Source organism: Opisthocomus hoazin, chromosome Z, assembly GCF_030867145.1.
Source record: "Opisthocomus hoazin isolate bOpiHoa1 chromosome Z, bOpiHoa1.hap1, whole genome shotgun sequence".
Taxonomy (NCBI): Eukaryota; Metazoa; Chordata; class Aves; order Opisthocomiformes; family Opisthocomidae; genus Opisthocomus; species Opisthocomus hoazin.
Window position 1 is genome coordinate 38,800,849 of NC_134454.1, and position 15,131 is coordinate 38,815,979.

Sequence of the window (15,131 nt, forward strand, 5' to 3'; positions counted from 1 at the left end):
TCACCTCACTTTTATTCTGACTACATCAGAATTCTTGCAGAACTGCACCATGTCTCAAAATTGAAATTGCACCAAACCTTCAATCTTTGTCTTAATTAGTACTGCAGTTGAAAGGTTTCCACCAAACTCTTAGCCACATACCAAGAAAGTAAACAGACATTGCTCCATTGGAAGACAGAAAGCGGAATCTCGATTTTACTGATCCTGCAAAAGTCAACACCAACCAATAGCCGCAATAGTTCTTGTGCAGATCAGGGGAAAGTGACTGCTAATACATGCACGGGAAAAGTGAGTCCATGCACTGTTTCCCTCCTATATGTCTACAAGAGTATTCTCTTGTCATGGAAAAAAACTATTCCCTTCAGGGCTAGTTTCACATTGAAGACAAGTGACTTTGTTCACAAAGTACATAGATAACCCTAAGTAGTCATTTCTGCATCTAGGGTCAAGAAACCACCAGTCACCACCATGTTCCTACACAGATCTGACAATTCAGAAACATTAATATTGTCCAAGAACCACGGTCTAAAATTTGGGAACTGCTGCTTTAGAGAAATTTTAACATAATCACCCAGCTCAGCAGCGTCATACAGTAGTTTAATCCATGGGTCTTGAAGCATTCCCTCAAATAATTAGCAGAAGCATCCTTAAAATAACAGATTAGAAAGCTAAGATTTGTTACTCCACATATGCAGCAAGTTATCAATACTGCCAGAATTAAAAGGTGTACAGTGAGAAGGGAAAATTTTGCAGAGTTCAGTCCACCTGCGCAGCAAGCTGAAAGTATGAGACAGGTAATTTCATCCTGCTCTTACCAATCCTGTCTAACTGTTTCAGTATTTCTATGTACAGATGATTATGTATATTAAATTGGCTGTCTTTCCTGACACTACTCATCTTCGTCATCTTACATGTCCTAGACTAAATTAAAACAGAGCTCTCACAGGAACAACCTAAACCATAAAGCCTCTCTTTTCTTTCATGTAGTTCTTTCTCCTGTGATTTCTTTTTTTAAGCTTAGGCTCACTCACAGATTATACCTGTGTGTTCTTTGCTAAAATGATTGACTCACCCAGCCAGAGACAATGCAAGTGTTAACGATGGATGAAAAACCTTGCCTTAAATTATGCTTTGTGGTAAGATCAGTATACAAAATAAATGTGTAAGCAATGTACAAAAAAAGCACATCTGAGAAAAAGCACAATATAGGTATGGGGCTAGCAGCTAAAACAAAGATCACAACATTCTCAAATGAGAATTTCTCTCATAACCCCAAGTATGGGGATTTTCACCACAGATTATCAGCCATTAAGATTCCATGACTTCAGGGAACTAAAACAGTGGATTGACACATAAAGAAAGTTCAGGGTTGAGTATTCCAGTACATTACTGATAGCTAGGAGAGAAAAAGAATATCCAAATTTCTGCCTTAAGGCTAGTGTGTTGAATATTGCCAACCAGCAATGAGTTTAATTTAGAGTAATGATATTAGTTTCACAGTGAAAGGATCTGTAAGCAAACTGCACACATACTTATTTCAGTCCTAATCAGGACCTCTGAGAATGACTGAAACTATTTAATGAAAGCTGAAACTGCAGAAACTAGTAGGAAAAAATAGAGCTGTCAATATAGTATATTACCACACAGTTGCTCAATTCAAACTTTGAAGTGACAGTTTTTTTAAGATTAGGCTCAATATGAAATATTTTTTTTCTTAATTTGTTTGTTGGTATTAAGTTTTAAAGAACTGCTAGGACTTTGTGTTTTATCCCAACAATGAAGTACAGAAAGCTTATCATGGTATTTGAAGTCTTCCAATGGCAAGTCATATCTGCTTTGATTTTCAGACAAGCTAATGACAAAACTGACCAGCTCAGCACAGAAAAAGTTTCAGAAAATTTCCACTTTAGCACACAAATAAAAGGATTCTTAAGTTTCATTATCAAAATAAGTAAATAACAAAGTTCTGCAACCTCCTGTTGACCTGTTCTCTTACAGCAGACCTGCACAATATGAGTATGTTGACTTATAAATAAAGCAAAAAACATAGATTCTGAAGGGCAAACTTGCCTAATTAGGACCTCATTGGTGTTTTTCAGTTCTAACACCATGACAGACACAGATCCTTCTGATGGAATGATTAGAGGAGGAACAGTTATGTTCTCTGGATACTGGTCCTTGGATTCTTCATACTGTTGTTCAGCTGTGGCCTTCACATCATCACACCTCTGGACTTTCTCAGTGACATTCAGATTTTCATCAACACGTCTTTGGGGTTTAGCATATAGGATGGCCTTTCTGGGGACTTCAGATACATAGTCTACTATACACACATCTGAGAGCAACTCTAGATTATTTAGAATGTCTTCGGGAAATTTTACTTGGTAGGTGTCTTGGTACAATTTGGGAAGCGCATTAGCCCAAAGACCACTGGAATATTTCAGCAAGATGTTAACAACTTTCTTCTTGAAGTCACTACTAAGTGATGCAGGTGTGGTCTCCATATTTGGTTTTAACAAAGGGTCTACTTTTGAAGAAGTAACATTCTTATACGCCTTTTCTTGCTCTGTATCACTTTTTGCTATTGGTGGTATTTTCTTAGCAGGATAAAGAAGCCCATCCATCTGATCACCTCTGCGTACTTTCTCCACCTTGGAAAACAAAAAGCAGAGTTCAGTTGCATCTCTAAGTCCAAATAATTTTGCCAATTATATTCTTATGACATGCATTTTATACAGACTTTTAAGTGCACATTCACAGGTAACTAAGTTTGAGGCAGTTACTACCGGGTAGTATTTCTTGTAATGCTTCCTCCTCCATTTTGAAGGATACCAAACACACATGACTACATCAATACAGGGCAAATATCTAATCTATGCAAAACAACTCAGACTTGCTTCTAAAGAAGTATCGCCTCTGTTTTCTCGTAGAAGGACAGAAGATGACGACACACTCCACAAACTTAGGTCTTTTGCACATTAATTCCCCTGATCTTCCATACAGGGAAGCATATCAGAAACAGAAGTTTCTGTCTCAGTTTACTGAGAGAAAGGTGATTTGACCGTATACTTCAGAAACAAGAGGACACCCGTCAGGCAGTGGTGTAAAGGCTATCTGCTGTCATGCTCAGGGAATTAATTTTTCTTTAAAAAAGTTCTGGAATGAAGGAAGAAATTTCTGGATCATAATAAATTTCATAACAAATTTTATTAGGCCATTTTAAACCATGCCCACAGCCTCCCTCCAGAGCCAGATGTTTTGCCAGTCCGTATGTCTCTACCCTTTGCTAAGTTCATTAAGCATCTCACATGGTCTGAAGTCACAACCTTGAAAGCATTGTTTGAGAACTGTAGAAACAATCTCACAATAAATTTCCACTTCCTAAAGCTATGCAGTTTCAACCTAGATCAACCTAACCAGCCTGCTGTAGGTGACACTGCTTCAGCGGGAGGGTTGGACTAGATGACCCACACAGGTCCCTTCCAACCCCTACCATTCTGTGATTCTGTGAACCATAGCTTAGCAGGCATATCTACGTAGAATCAAGATAACAAAATCTCTCAGTGTTGTGACACTGGTCCCAAAGCAAGAACAACTCTGGCAATAAAGTTATGAAGGTTTACGTAGCTCCATCTTGATGTTCCTTCCTCAGAGGAACCAACTCTCATCAGTTTCCTGGATCCACATTGCACCAAAGTCCTTTTCAGAGGCAGGTCAATTAACAAAACACTTAATAGTTGAATTATTTGCTACTACCTTTACCTTTCATCTACCTTTACAGTATTGATGTCCGTACCTATCAGAACTTTGTAAACCTTGCTAAAGTCATTCTTTGCTGTTCTGTCTCAGCAACATACAATGGAAGCATACAAAGAAGACTTTTAGTACTATCTTACATAACAAGAACAATAAATGTCACTTGTTATCAAGATAACATTAACAAGACCAGAACATTTAGTTACAACACATTGAAAAAACTGAAAAAAATGGCCACTACTATGTCAAGAACCATGTATTTTCTCCTATGTGCACCTCTTCACACTCACTCCAAATTCCCACATGATGATCTGAGTTGAGAGTCAGCAAAACCATCTAAGGGTTAATAGACAAGTGTATTTCCATACACTCGCTGTGCATTACATTGTCTAGACTGGTGCAAAGGCAAGCTACCAAACGGTTCTTGGGAGCAGGTCCTAGTCAACTTCCATGAACACTAGCACACATGCCATTTCAAACTGACACAAAGGAAATAGTTTTCATAGATATAAAAAAATATTAACCACGTTTGAGAATTCTCATGCAGTCATGGTGGTATGTCTGAACCCTTTTTTACCAGTGAAAAACAAAGTAGTAATATTTTCTGCAAGGATAAGACATGAGAAGGCACAAAATACCTAACCAACAACTCTCAGCTCCCTGAATTCATGTGAATGAGTCCACAAGCTGTAAGACCAAATTCTTTCCAAGTAAGCTCACTAAACCAAAGGGACATTCCCTCTTAGCTGGGGGGAGGGGAGAGGCAGTATCCTATAGACATCCACTCACTAAAGAATACGTATCTACTATAGGATAAAATATCAACAAATCATATTAAGGACTTCAATGTACCACTAGTACGTTCACCAAGTTCTTAAGCATCTCTGCTAGTCAGTTTGATATAAGAGATGACAAAATATGTCTGGCATGCAACCTAGAAGGACCAAAGCTGTCTTCAATGATTCAGGACAGGAAGAACCTACATTTGCACCCTCTGGTCTTTGGAATCTTATGTGCCTCTTGAATCACAGGCAAAGGAATGAGCTTGGTTAAAAAAACAAACAAAAACTTATCAAAGCCTTGCAAGGGCTTTGATATACAGTGAAAAGGCTAAAGTATATCAAGTGGCCCAGAGAAAAAAATCAGGGCACACCACCTTGGCAGCTAATGACATCCTACATATAGAGGAATTGACACGGATGTTCCAAGTGTCCATGCGCAAGATTGAGGAATTTGTTTAAATGACCAGCCAAGGAAACGTTTGGCTCCACAAAATACTTGTCATTATCAAGACAAGACAGATGTTTGAGAAGACTGTGTTGGAGTGTATGGCAATTCATCCTGAAAGAAGCTGGATGCAGAGGTCTACCTTTATACACCCTTTCTCTTAGCTAATTCTTTCTAACTAGTGCTCCAACAGAGATGAATAAATTTTAGCTGACAGGACTATTAAACCTTACACACTAAAGACTAGCGGCAGACTAAAGAAAGAAGATCATTAGTCACCTTTAAGCCTCTTAATTCCCATAATAGCTCTGACGTTTTCTAGGCATTGAAGCTCTGTTTTGAAGAGACTATAGATGCTGACTGAGCAAACCATTTAGAGACAGAAAAATGCTATTTCAGTAAGTTGTTTCAGCTCACTTCAGTATAAATAAGCTCAGGTGGACATCATTAGGCTACTATATCTTGCATAGAAGTTAATGTTCAAGATGCAAGACTCCTCCAGATTGTTCTATGGCCAAGACACCTTCAAGGATGCATAACACCACAGAAACTTTTAATTATAAGCAAACAGCTTCCCTTGCAAGCAGCACTTCAAAACAGCCACCCTTTCCTTAGCACAAGTATCTCAACTTGGTTTCCAGTTAAGGTACAGATTTGCCTGCAAGGTACTTCCCATCACTATGGCTGGCAGGCCTGCTTTGCAAACACAACACGCCTGCTGTCACCCCTCCATTAGAGAGCCTGAAGCAGAGTCAACAGCAGTCAGAATGTGTTATCAAGACAACAGAGACTGAAGTCATTCTACACATCAGAAAAATAAAAACATGTTTGTCCTGGGCTAGCTCTTAAAAATTAAACTCTGGAGCCCAAAATAATGAAGCTTCAAATAAAAAAAATACTCCCAACATAAATAATGACACTGCAACTGTGAAAGTCAAGTTGAATGCAAAAGAAGAGCAAGTCCACCCATTTTAACATACACATATAGAGGGGCTGAAGGCAGACATGCTGCTGCATGTTTTGCTAGGACAAAAGCTTTGTATAAGCGTGCAAGTAAACCACTACACTAATATGTATAATCAAAAGAAAGGATCCACTTTGCGAGCCCAGAATGACCAAGACAACACCAAGTCTTGTTTAATTGTGTGCACAGTGATAATCAAAGAGCAGATACACTGGCTAACTCCTAGAGCATCAATACCTTCCAGGAAGGAACCGGAGAAAACAACTCCTTGTAATGAGTTTCTAGTCAGACAAACTGTCCTTCTTGTGACTTTCAAGGTCACAACTAGCATATGCAACTATTTTCTGCCATTCTTCTGCAAGGTAAGGAAAGGAAACGCAGAGGGGAAACTGGCATTTACTGTCAGCAACAGTCTTATTATACGTAGCAAACAGGAACAGTTTGGCTCCATGATTCTTGGTATCAAACAAGTCCTCAAAGACTGCTCAAAGCACACTGATCAGAACTATCACTCTGATTCAGTGAGAATAATTCATCAGAAGTGTGATGCATGGATTCTTTCAGTTCTGATTTAAATATGCAACACAGAAGCCAGCTACCATGGCATATGTACCACAGACTGCATATAGACACATTCTGCTCACAGGCACTTCAGACAAATGTTTCACTGTGTAGGCAGCTCTCATCTACCTGACTGTCCTCAATAGTATATGAAATTCAGTTCCCAGCAAGCTGGAGTTCAAACAGAGGGAAATACTGCTGGCCTTGATCAGCAATACCTTGCATGCATCATTTGGCTGACAGCCTCTTTTCTCTGTCAGAGATGGCCACTGCAACTCGAGTTCCCACCATTTTTGCCAATCATTCTACAGTACAGCTCTCCCCAGGCAACAACAAGATGCTGCTTCAACATTAATGCTGCACTCCTCCCTGCTCTTGCAAGTAGCTGCCTCTGAAAGCAACAGTTTAAGCTACCAAGCTGTTGAGTATGCACGCAGCGTAACCAATTCTGGGGAAAAAAACCAGACTTTTACAATGTTCTTGAAAGGCTGAAGATCCCCACTGCACAGGGTGGCACCAGACACAAGAAAAAGCTTTTCCTTACAAGGCTGTAGAGGCCCCTTATATCATCTGGTTACAGCTTATCCTTGAGATCCCTTCCAGCTCTTACAGCTTCTAGTCCAACATGCAATCGATTGTTTTGCATGGGAAGCTACGATACCTAATTCTCATCCTAAACACCAAATAAACACATTAAAAGGCTTGTCTTCAGCCAAACATATCAGCTGGGAAGCTGGAACAGGACAGGAACAGGACTGGAATATGTTGCCTAGAAAGGCTGTAGCGTCCACTGTTAAAACACAACCAGATACACCCCTGGACAAACTGATCATGGTGACCCCACCTGAGCAGGGAAGTTGCATTAGATAATCTCAAGAGGTCCCTTCCAACCTCAGTGATTCCGTGATTCTGTGAAATGTTTATGCAATGTTAGAAGAACTGGCTCAGTTCTTCTGAATTTCAATTGAATTTCAATTATCTGGATGTAAGAACTACTGCCAAAAATCGCAGGCCTCTTACAGTACCGGGGAAGGCAAAATAATTTTGAAAGACTTTTGATTTAATTGTCTTTTCAGTCACTAATCTTGACAGATATGTCAGTTTCATCAGGAGGGCCCAGAAAAGATCAGTTATGATAGTGATACTGGCAATGACAACAATAAATCTTGGTGGATTCTCCATGGCAAATACAGAAGATACTTTCAGACCTTCAAATGAAGTGAAAATTTTCAGATGCTAAAATGCCTCTGAAATCTTTCCATTTCTGGCAGTCATTACTTCTGTACTTAACTTAAATGTTAAAATAGAAGTCATACTGGGCACATTTTTGTATTTTCTTTTGTTGTTAGACTAAAGGATCCTTATTGCCCAGATATCCGTTGTTCAGGTTCAGCTAGAGCTCAGGGCTGGGGGGTGGTAAGCTCTGTGAAGTTCAGGAGTGTCTTTAGGTTGCCCCCTTCTGCCCATCCTCCTTGCCCTCTCACTTCATTACCTTGCACATCACAATGAAGACAATTGTTTGCCACAGTTTCTAGTGCTTTTGAGACTCTGACATCTGAAAACTCAGTTACAAGTGAAACTCCGTGATGCAATAAGCCAGCTGAGCCAATCTAACAACTCCATACTGTTGAGGGCTGCCCTTAATCCTCACATTCTTACGCCAGCACTGATGATTAGCAGACACCTTTGTCAGCAGTCTTTTTTGGTTGCACTAATTTTCATCTCATAAGGCAGTGAAGTCTTCCTAAGGGGTCAGAGAAGTGCAAGATTTAACACACGAAGAGTTGCAAGGGTATGTGAGACAGAAACAAGGAAAGTTGCTGTCAAATGGAGTCTGACTTCATTTGGTGTCTCAACATGTTGTCTAGCTGCTCATCAGTAAGACTGAGCTTCAAGACGTTGAGTTACAGCCTGTTCTAGCACTGTATTTGGACAGAAAAATTATTCTGGATCTTGCGTCCTCAATGGGCTCATTTCTACATGTACTGTGACACCATTTTGTCCTGTGCCATACTATATACAACATATCTAGCAAAATTTTAGGCAGAACATCTCTTTGGTTCTCTGAACTCCATTCTAAATGGCTAGTGACTCTGTTTAGTACTGACATACTCACTAAAGCAAATTGTCAGATCAAACACTGATTTATTCCACGAGCGTGGCAAAAGAAAGCTAACTTTCATAACACTAGAGCTCATCTGCAGAAGACAGTTCATAGGGCTGGTGTAAAACTGTGCAAGCTTTCTTTCATTCATACGTACTACCAGCCATGATAGCCCGCTCCATTGTCTCCTCCATGTGCAAAGTACATTCCAGCACATAAGAACTCATTATCTATTATGTATAATTAAAGCTGAATTTTTTATTCTCTCAAGTCCATTTCTCTGTTTGGAATGATGACTTCTGCTTCAGACAGGTTAATCATGGTATAGAAATTAATTCCTTGAGAGTGAAAACCTGACAGAACCAAAGATGCTCAAGGAGTACAACTGGTTACTATGGCAATCCTCCTCTTCTCTGAGCAGACCCGTTTAATTCACTCTGAACACTACAGTAAAAACTCAGCTGCCAGATGAGTAATATGTAGTGCCCACTTTGCTAAGAGAGGGTATAACACCTAGGAACAGAGATTCAGAAAACAGCAGCTCTAATCCTGTTTCTGTCAGTCTGTTCACCAGCTGACCCCGTCATCTTCCTAAGCCTTTAGTTTCGCTTTCTGCAAACAGTCACAACTTTTATAAAATGTAAAAGATTAAAAATATTCTGAGAATAAGATACTGTCAAAAAAATGGGAAAAAAATTTGTACCTGTCAACTAGTAAAGTTATGCAAGTTCCATTCTTGTCTAAAAATATCTTTTACCTTCCTGTTTCTAATGACAAACTTCAACTTGTAATGACTACTTAAAAAAAAAACCAAAAAAAGAACCCCAAAACAACCACAAACACCCAAATCCCACCAAACAAAAAACAAGCCAATTTTCCTCTTATTTTCCGATTTTTTTCCAATTATGTATCTTCAAGAAGACAGACAGCCTTTGGGACCTGCCCAGCACCACCCCAGACATCCAAGAAGTGAAGCAAAGAACACTGAGATTTCCTTTACTGTGTAAAATCTCCTCCTCAGAAGAAATAGCCAGGCAAATGTTTTCCAGTCTACAGAGTACTTTCTGTAAAAGTCGGTTGACTTACCGTAAAAGTCAACACAATACCAAAGTGCTTACGTGCACTAAAGACTATGCTCAGGCATTACATATTCTTTAGCCAAATGCTTATTAAAAAGCAGTAAGACAACTGACTTCGGAATGGTAGATCACTGGAGATAAAACTCGCCTCTGATGACAACAGATTAATAGTTTAACTGATAGGTAGCCAGAGACAGTAGGATGCTTTACGAAGAACATCTTTGCTCTAGAACTGTTGAAAAGCAAGTATGTCTCTTCCAGCACAAGCGGAATTTCCAAATTCAGAATGGCAGTGTTACTCTTCTACCAGCTCCTTAAGAAACCACATAGAAAGACTAAGGCAGCCATTACTACAAGAAAACTCTAGAAGAGACTCTAGAAGTATGCATCCCTTCTTTCTGCCAATTAAAAGGTGGCTGCCTACTATTTGCTCTTTCTTCTCCTTTAATGGCAAGAACGAATTTGGGAAGACAAGTGGAGAACAAGGTGATAGAAGACAGCTTCACCTGACAAACTACAGAGAACTGACACATTTTGTCATCTTCTCAGATCGATGTATGACACGAAAAAAGGCCACTACTAGAAAGAAGCCCGCACCAAGACTGGCTGGAAAGGATCAGCTGTGGAATAATCACACACAGACAGGTTGAATCAGTGCATTAGAAGAGCCGTACTGGGTCAGAACAAAGATGTTCCTAGCCTGACATCATCTTTGACAACAGCAGCTACCTAGGAAAAAGCACAGGGGATACGACAAACATCATGATACCTCTTCCTCCCATTTTGGATGCTCCACATTTCAGGCACTATCAGTGAACAGTTTCTTTGAAATGAAGTAGTTCAGGGCAACTGAGGCCAAGGATCAACCATTCATCAGTGAATGTACTCGGTTGCTTTTGAATTCAAGACGATGATCATTCCTCTTTTACTTTCTCTAGGTCTTCTATTATTTTATAGCCCGTATCGCCATCTTTCCCTACCTAAACCATCCAATGTAACTGTTGCTCATACAGAATCCATTACTCATCTTTAACCGTCACCCTTCCGAATCACCCTTTCACTCCGCTTGGTATCTCAATGAGTTTTTGTTTGTGTATTTTCTGAGTGGAGATGGGAAGAGCACATATGATTTTGACACGTGCCTACACAACATGTTTCCCCAGTGATACAGTGTTTGCTATTTTGTTCTCTATTCATGAGAATAGAGACCAGACTGCCTTTTCAGGGAAGTTTGCTGTCTCCTTGGGGCCTGAATTAAGAGATGTCACCAGACGACTGAACAGCTTAGTACATCTTTTGGACCATTATCCACTCCTGCTCTTTCATGTGGGTACTAACGATGCTGCAACAAAAAGTCCAAGGTCAATCAAAAGAAATTTCAGGGCCCTAGGAAGAAGGCCAAAAAATTCAGGAGCACAGGTAGTATTTTCCTCTACCCTCCCGGTAATGAGGAGAGACTGGAAGAAACAGATGAGCCCCAGATAAAAATACTCTGCTCTAGGACAGATGTCTCCACCAAAACTTTGCGTTTTACAGCCATGGAATAACTTCTGCGGTACAAGGTATGATGGGGCCTGATGGGTCCATCTGTCCTGATAGGTGAAATGCATCTTTGCTTGTAAGCTGGCAGGACTGACTGAAAGGGCTTTAGCCCAGAGGTAAAGGTATGGCAACAGGAGAACTGAAGGTAAGCCAAGGATTGGCATGGCATTGGCTGAGGTGGCATTGCTAGTGGGAACATTTACGCTGCTCCTGGGAGCACGGAGGGCTCAGGAGCACATCTGAAATGCTTGTACACCAGTGCACACAGTACGAAAAACAAACAGGATGAACTGGAAGCACTGGTCAGTTCCCAGAGCTATGATGTCATTTGTACTAGTGAGACTTGGTGCAATAAGTCCCCACAACTGGGGTGCTGAGATGGAGGGCAACAGGCTGTTCAGGAGGGATAGGCAGGGCAGGCAAGGTAGAGGAACTGCACTGTATGTAAGGGAGAGGTTTGACTGTACAGCCCTTACAGTTAGCAAAGATGTGGTTGAGAGTCTCTGGGTGAGGATTCAGCAGATGTCATAGCAAGTGTCTACTACCAGTCGCCCAGCCAAGATGACAGCACTGATGAGTTATTCTACAGGCAACTGCTTGGAGAAATCTATGGATCAGTAGCCCTTGTTCTTATGGGAGGTTTCAACTTCCCAGACATCAACTGGGAATACCATGTTGCTGTGACAAGCAAGTCTGGGAAATTCATGAAGTTTGTGGAAAGTAACTTCTTGTCACAAGTACTCAGTGGGGCAACTAGAAAAGATGCCCTCCTAGACTTCATTTTGTGACTAGAGGACGACTGTGTCAGAGGAGGTTCAGACTTGATATTAGGAAGCATTTCTTTATTGAGAGGGTGGTCAAACACTGGAACAGGCTTCCTAGAGAGCTGGTTGATGCCCCATGCCTGTCAGTGTTTAAAAGGCATTTAGACAATGGCCTTAATAACATGCTTTAACTTTTGGTCAGTCCTGAAGTGGTCAGGCTGTTGGACTAGATGATTCTTGACAGGTCCCTACCAAATGAAATATTCTTTTCCACTTTAATAATTTTCAAGTACTTCTTATCACTTACATTTTTTCCTACTGAGCCAACATTTTCATGAAGTTATTACAAATGCCAAGACCTCTTTTCCCAAGCTTAACAGACCACAACAGAAAAAAGTATTTTTTTTTTAATGTGATAAGAGCCCTTCCTGTCCATTGCTGTAGTTAAGTGTCAGTTGCAATTTTATGGGCAGGCTACCTGATATTAGGAAGTACCATACTACTTCACAGAGCCCTGGTCTTTACAACCCTGGAAAGCCCTGTATTACTAGCCACCTGAACTTGTATTTTCACCCTGTACCAACTCAAGTATTACAATCCTGACCATCATGTGCCCAAGTATCCCCTCTGTGGAATTCAACCGTGACTTCCTGCCTTTACGAAGGTCAACTATTTCAGCCTTGCTACATTTCCAATCTTTTAACCAACTATACATCCATGCAAGGACCTTCCCTAATGTCCTAGGACTGCCTAATTCTCTAAAAGCCTTTGGAAACAATTCTGGAAATTCAAGTAAATATTTTGAGAAAAGATGTAGGAATTTAGTCTTCTCCCGAACTGCCATCTCCTGAAACACTCACAGAGCTCAAGCAACTGAGGAGAGCTGAGCATGTGCAAGAAAAAAGTCTTCTTAACATACATACCACTCAGTAAGGGGGGTTAAATTTGACTGCAAATGGAACCACCAGACATGTTATCAGTACCAAAAGTAAATTTACTACTATTTTGGGGTTCTTTGTGACTTCCAAAATAAAAACAACTTGGTTGTTTACAAGTCTGCATCCCTCTCATACCTCTACTGTAATGCTGTCTCTCCCTTTGGGGTTCAGCTGCCTGCATTCCAAGATTTAAGGCTGAACCCAAACACAGCAGAGCTACATAACTTTGGCTTAGAATTCTAAAAAAATTGTGAGAAAAATCTGTAGAAATACAAGAAATAAAAAAGGGCAGGATGGCTAAAATGAGGATCACTAACTGCTCAAACATGCATGGCAAAGCAATTAATGAAACAGAAAGGTGTAAGATTCTGATAGAAAAAAAAAATTAAGGTGGGAAGGTCACCACCAGTTATCACTTTTTTCATAGCACTAGTCTTGCTGGAGATGGAAGCAGACAAACCAGGAAGAGCGCAGATCTGACCGACAGAGCTGCTGAAATAGACTCTTACTCTCCTGATCGAAGCTGGTCAGGAGCCTCATGAGGTTCAACAAGGCCAAGTGCAAGGTCCTACACCTGGGTCGGGGTAATCCCCGCTATCAATACAGGCTGGGGGATGAAAGGATCGAGAGCGGCTCTGCTGAGAGGGACTTGGGGGTACTGATAGACGAAAGGCTGGACATGAGCCGGCAATGTGCGCTGGCAGCCCAGAGGGCCAACCGTGTCCTGGGCTGCATCAAGAGAAGCGTGGCCAGCAGGTCCAGAGAGATGATTCTGCCCCTCTACTCTGCTCTGCTGAGACCTCACCTGGAGTACTGCGTTCAGTTCTGGAGCCCTCAGCACAAGAAGGACATGGAACTGTTGGAGCGGGTCCAAAGGAGGGCTACAAAAATGATCCGAGGGCTGGAGCACCTCTCCTATGAGGACAGGCTGAGAGTTGGCGTTGTTCAGCCTGGACAAGAGAAGGCTGCGGGGAGACCTGATTGCAGCCTTTCAGTACATAAAGGGAGCCTACAGGAAAGGTGGGGACAATCTTTTTAGTAGAGACAGCAGTGACAGGATGAGGGGTAATGGTTTTAAACTAAAACAGGGCAGGTTTAGGTTGGATATAAGGAAGAAATTCTTTACAATGAGGGTGGTGAAACAATGGAACAGGTTGCCCAGAGAGGTAGTGGAGGCCCCATCCCTGGAAACATTCAAGACCAGGTTGGACAGGGCTCTGAGCAACCTGATCTAGTTAGCGGTGTCCCTGCTCGCTGCAGGGGGGTTGGACTAGATGACCTCTAGGGGTCCCTTCTGACCCAAAACTTTCTAAGATTCTATGACAGCAGAGACTTTTTGGTTATTATGTAAGGGTGATGAGTATATTCATTCTCAGCCCAATTGCTCATTAAGGTTAGGCTATAATCTGTGAGAGCTAACTACTACATAATTACTTTGTACTTTTGCATTTAGCTGTGCAAAATACTCTGCTATTTGTAAATCCTTTGTAGTAGGTCCTCTTGCCTGAAAGGTGAAGACTGAAAAAAAGGTCATCAACCTGCAACTTGTAGTTATTTTTGGAGACATCGGCTCACTACACAGGAAAAGTTTTCACTACTGGTGGTTGCATTCTAAACACAGAAATGATCGTTTCCCAGAAGTCAAAAATTTAATTCCTTCCTTTCAGAGAAAAGTTTTAGGGATGTGAGTTACTCAGAAGTGGCACTATCCATAGCAGAGTCCTCAAATGACGAGCCTGCAGGTGCTAAAAGCATATTACAAGATTTATTGCTTGTTGGTTTGTAACTAAGCCACTACTGATCAGTATGTATTCAGTGAGAGTACGTGCTGTCTCTTTAACAAGGTACTGAGAGGAACACCAGGCATTTTTTTTGTTCTTCTAAGGCTGGCAACCACTCCCTGTGTAAGTACCCAACAAGACAGAAATAATTCAGAAATTAGTCATGGAAGCATCTTTACTGATACTTAAGAGTACAGTCTACCCTCTGGCACTTCTAAGGAACTACAGAGCTGTACACGTGCAGACAACTTGTTTGAACCAGGAATAAACAGTGCTTACATTTAAGAGAGGCATAGTAACCTTCACACGAGAGGACCCGCATCCCAGGTCAAAATTCTCCAAGCCAGAGCCATGACGATGGTTTAATAAGTCAGTAAATTGAGACAGACTTTATAGGGTCATTAACAATTCTTTA

At 41.0% G+C, this 15,131-nt stretch overlaps 1 protein-coding gene across 6 annotated transcripts in view; it reads right to left on the minus strand.

Moving 5' to 3' along the window:
• Positions 1–15,131, minus strand: part of TDRD7 (tudor domain containing 7) — a 49,376-nt gene that overhangs the window by 13,427 nt on the left and 20,818 nt on the right. For all 6 annotated transcript variants that reach the window (XM_075410745.1, XM_075410744.1, XM_075410746.1 and 3 more), the window contains one exon: positions 2,071–2,651. In XM_075410745.1, the coding sequence (XP_075266860.1) occupies positions 2,071–2,651 (581 nt within the window). The remainder of the gene's footprint in view (positions 1–2,070; positions 2,652–15,131) is intronic.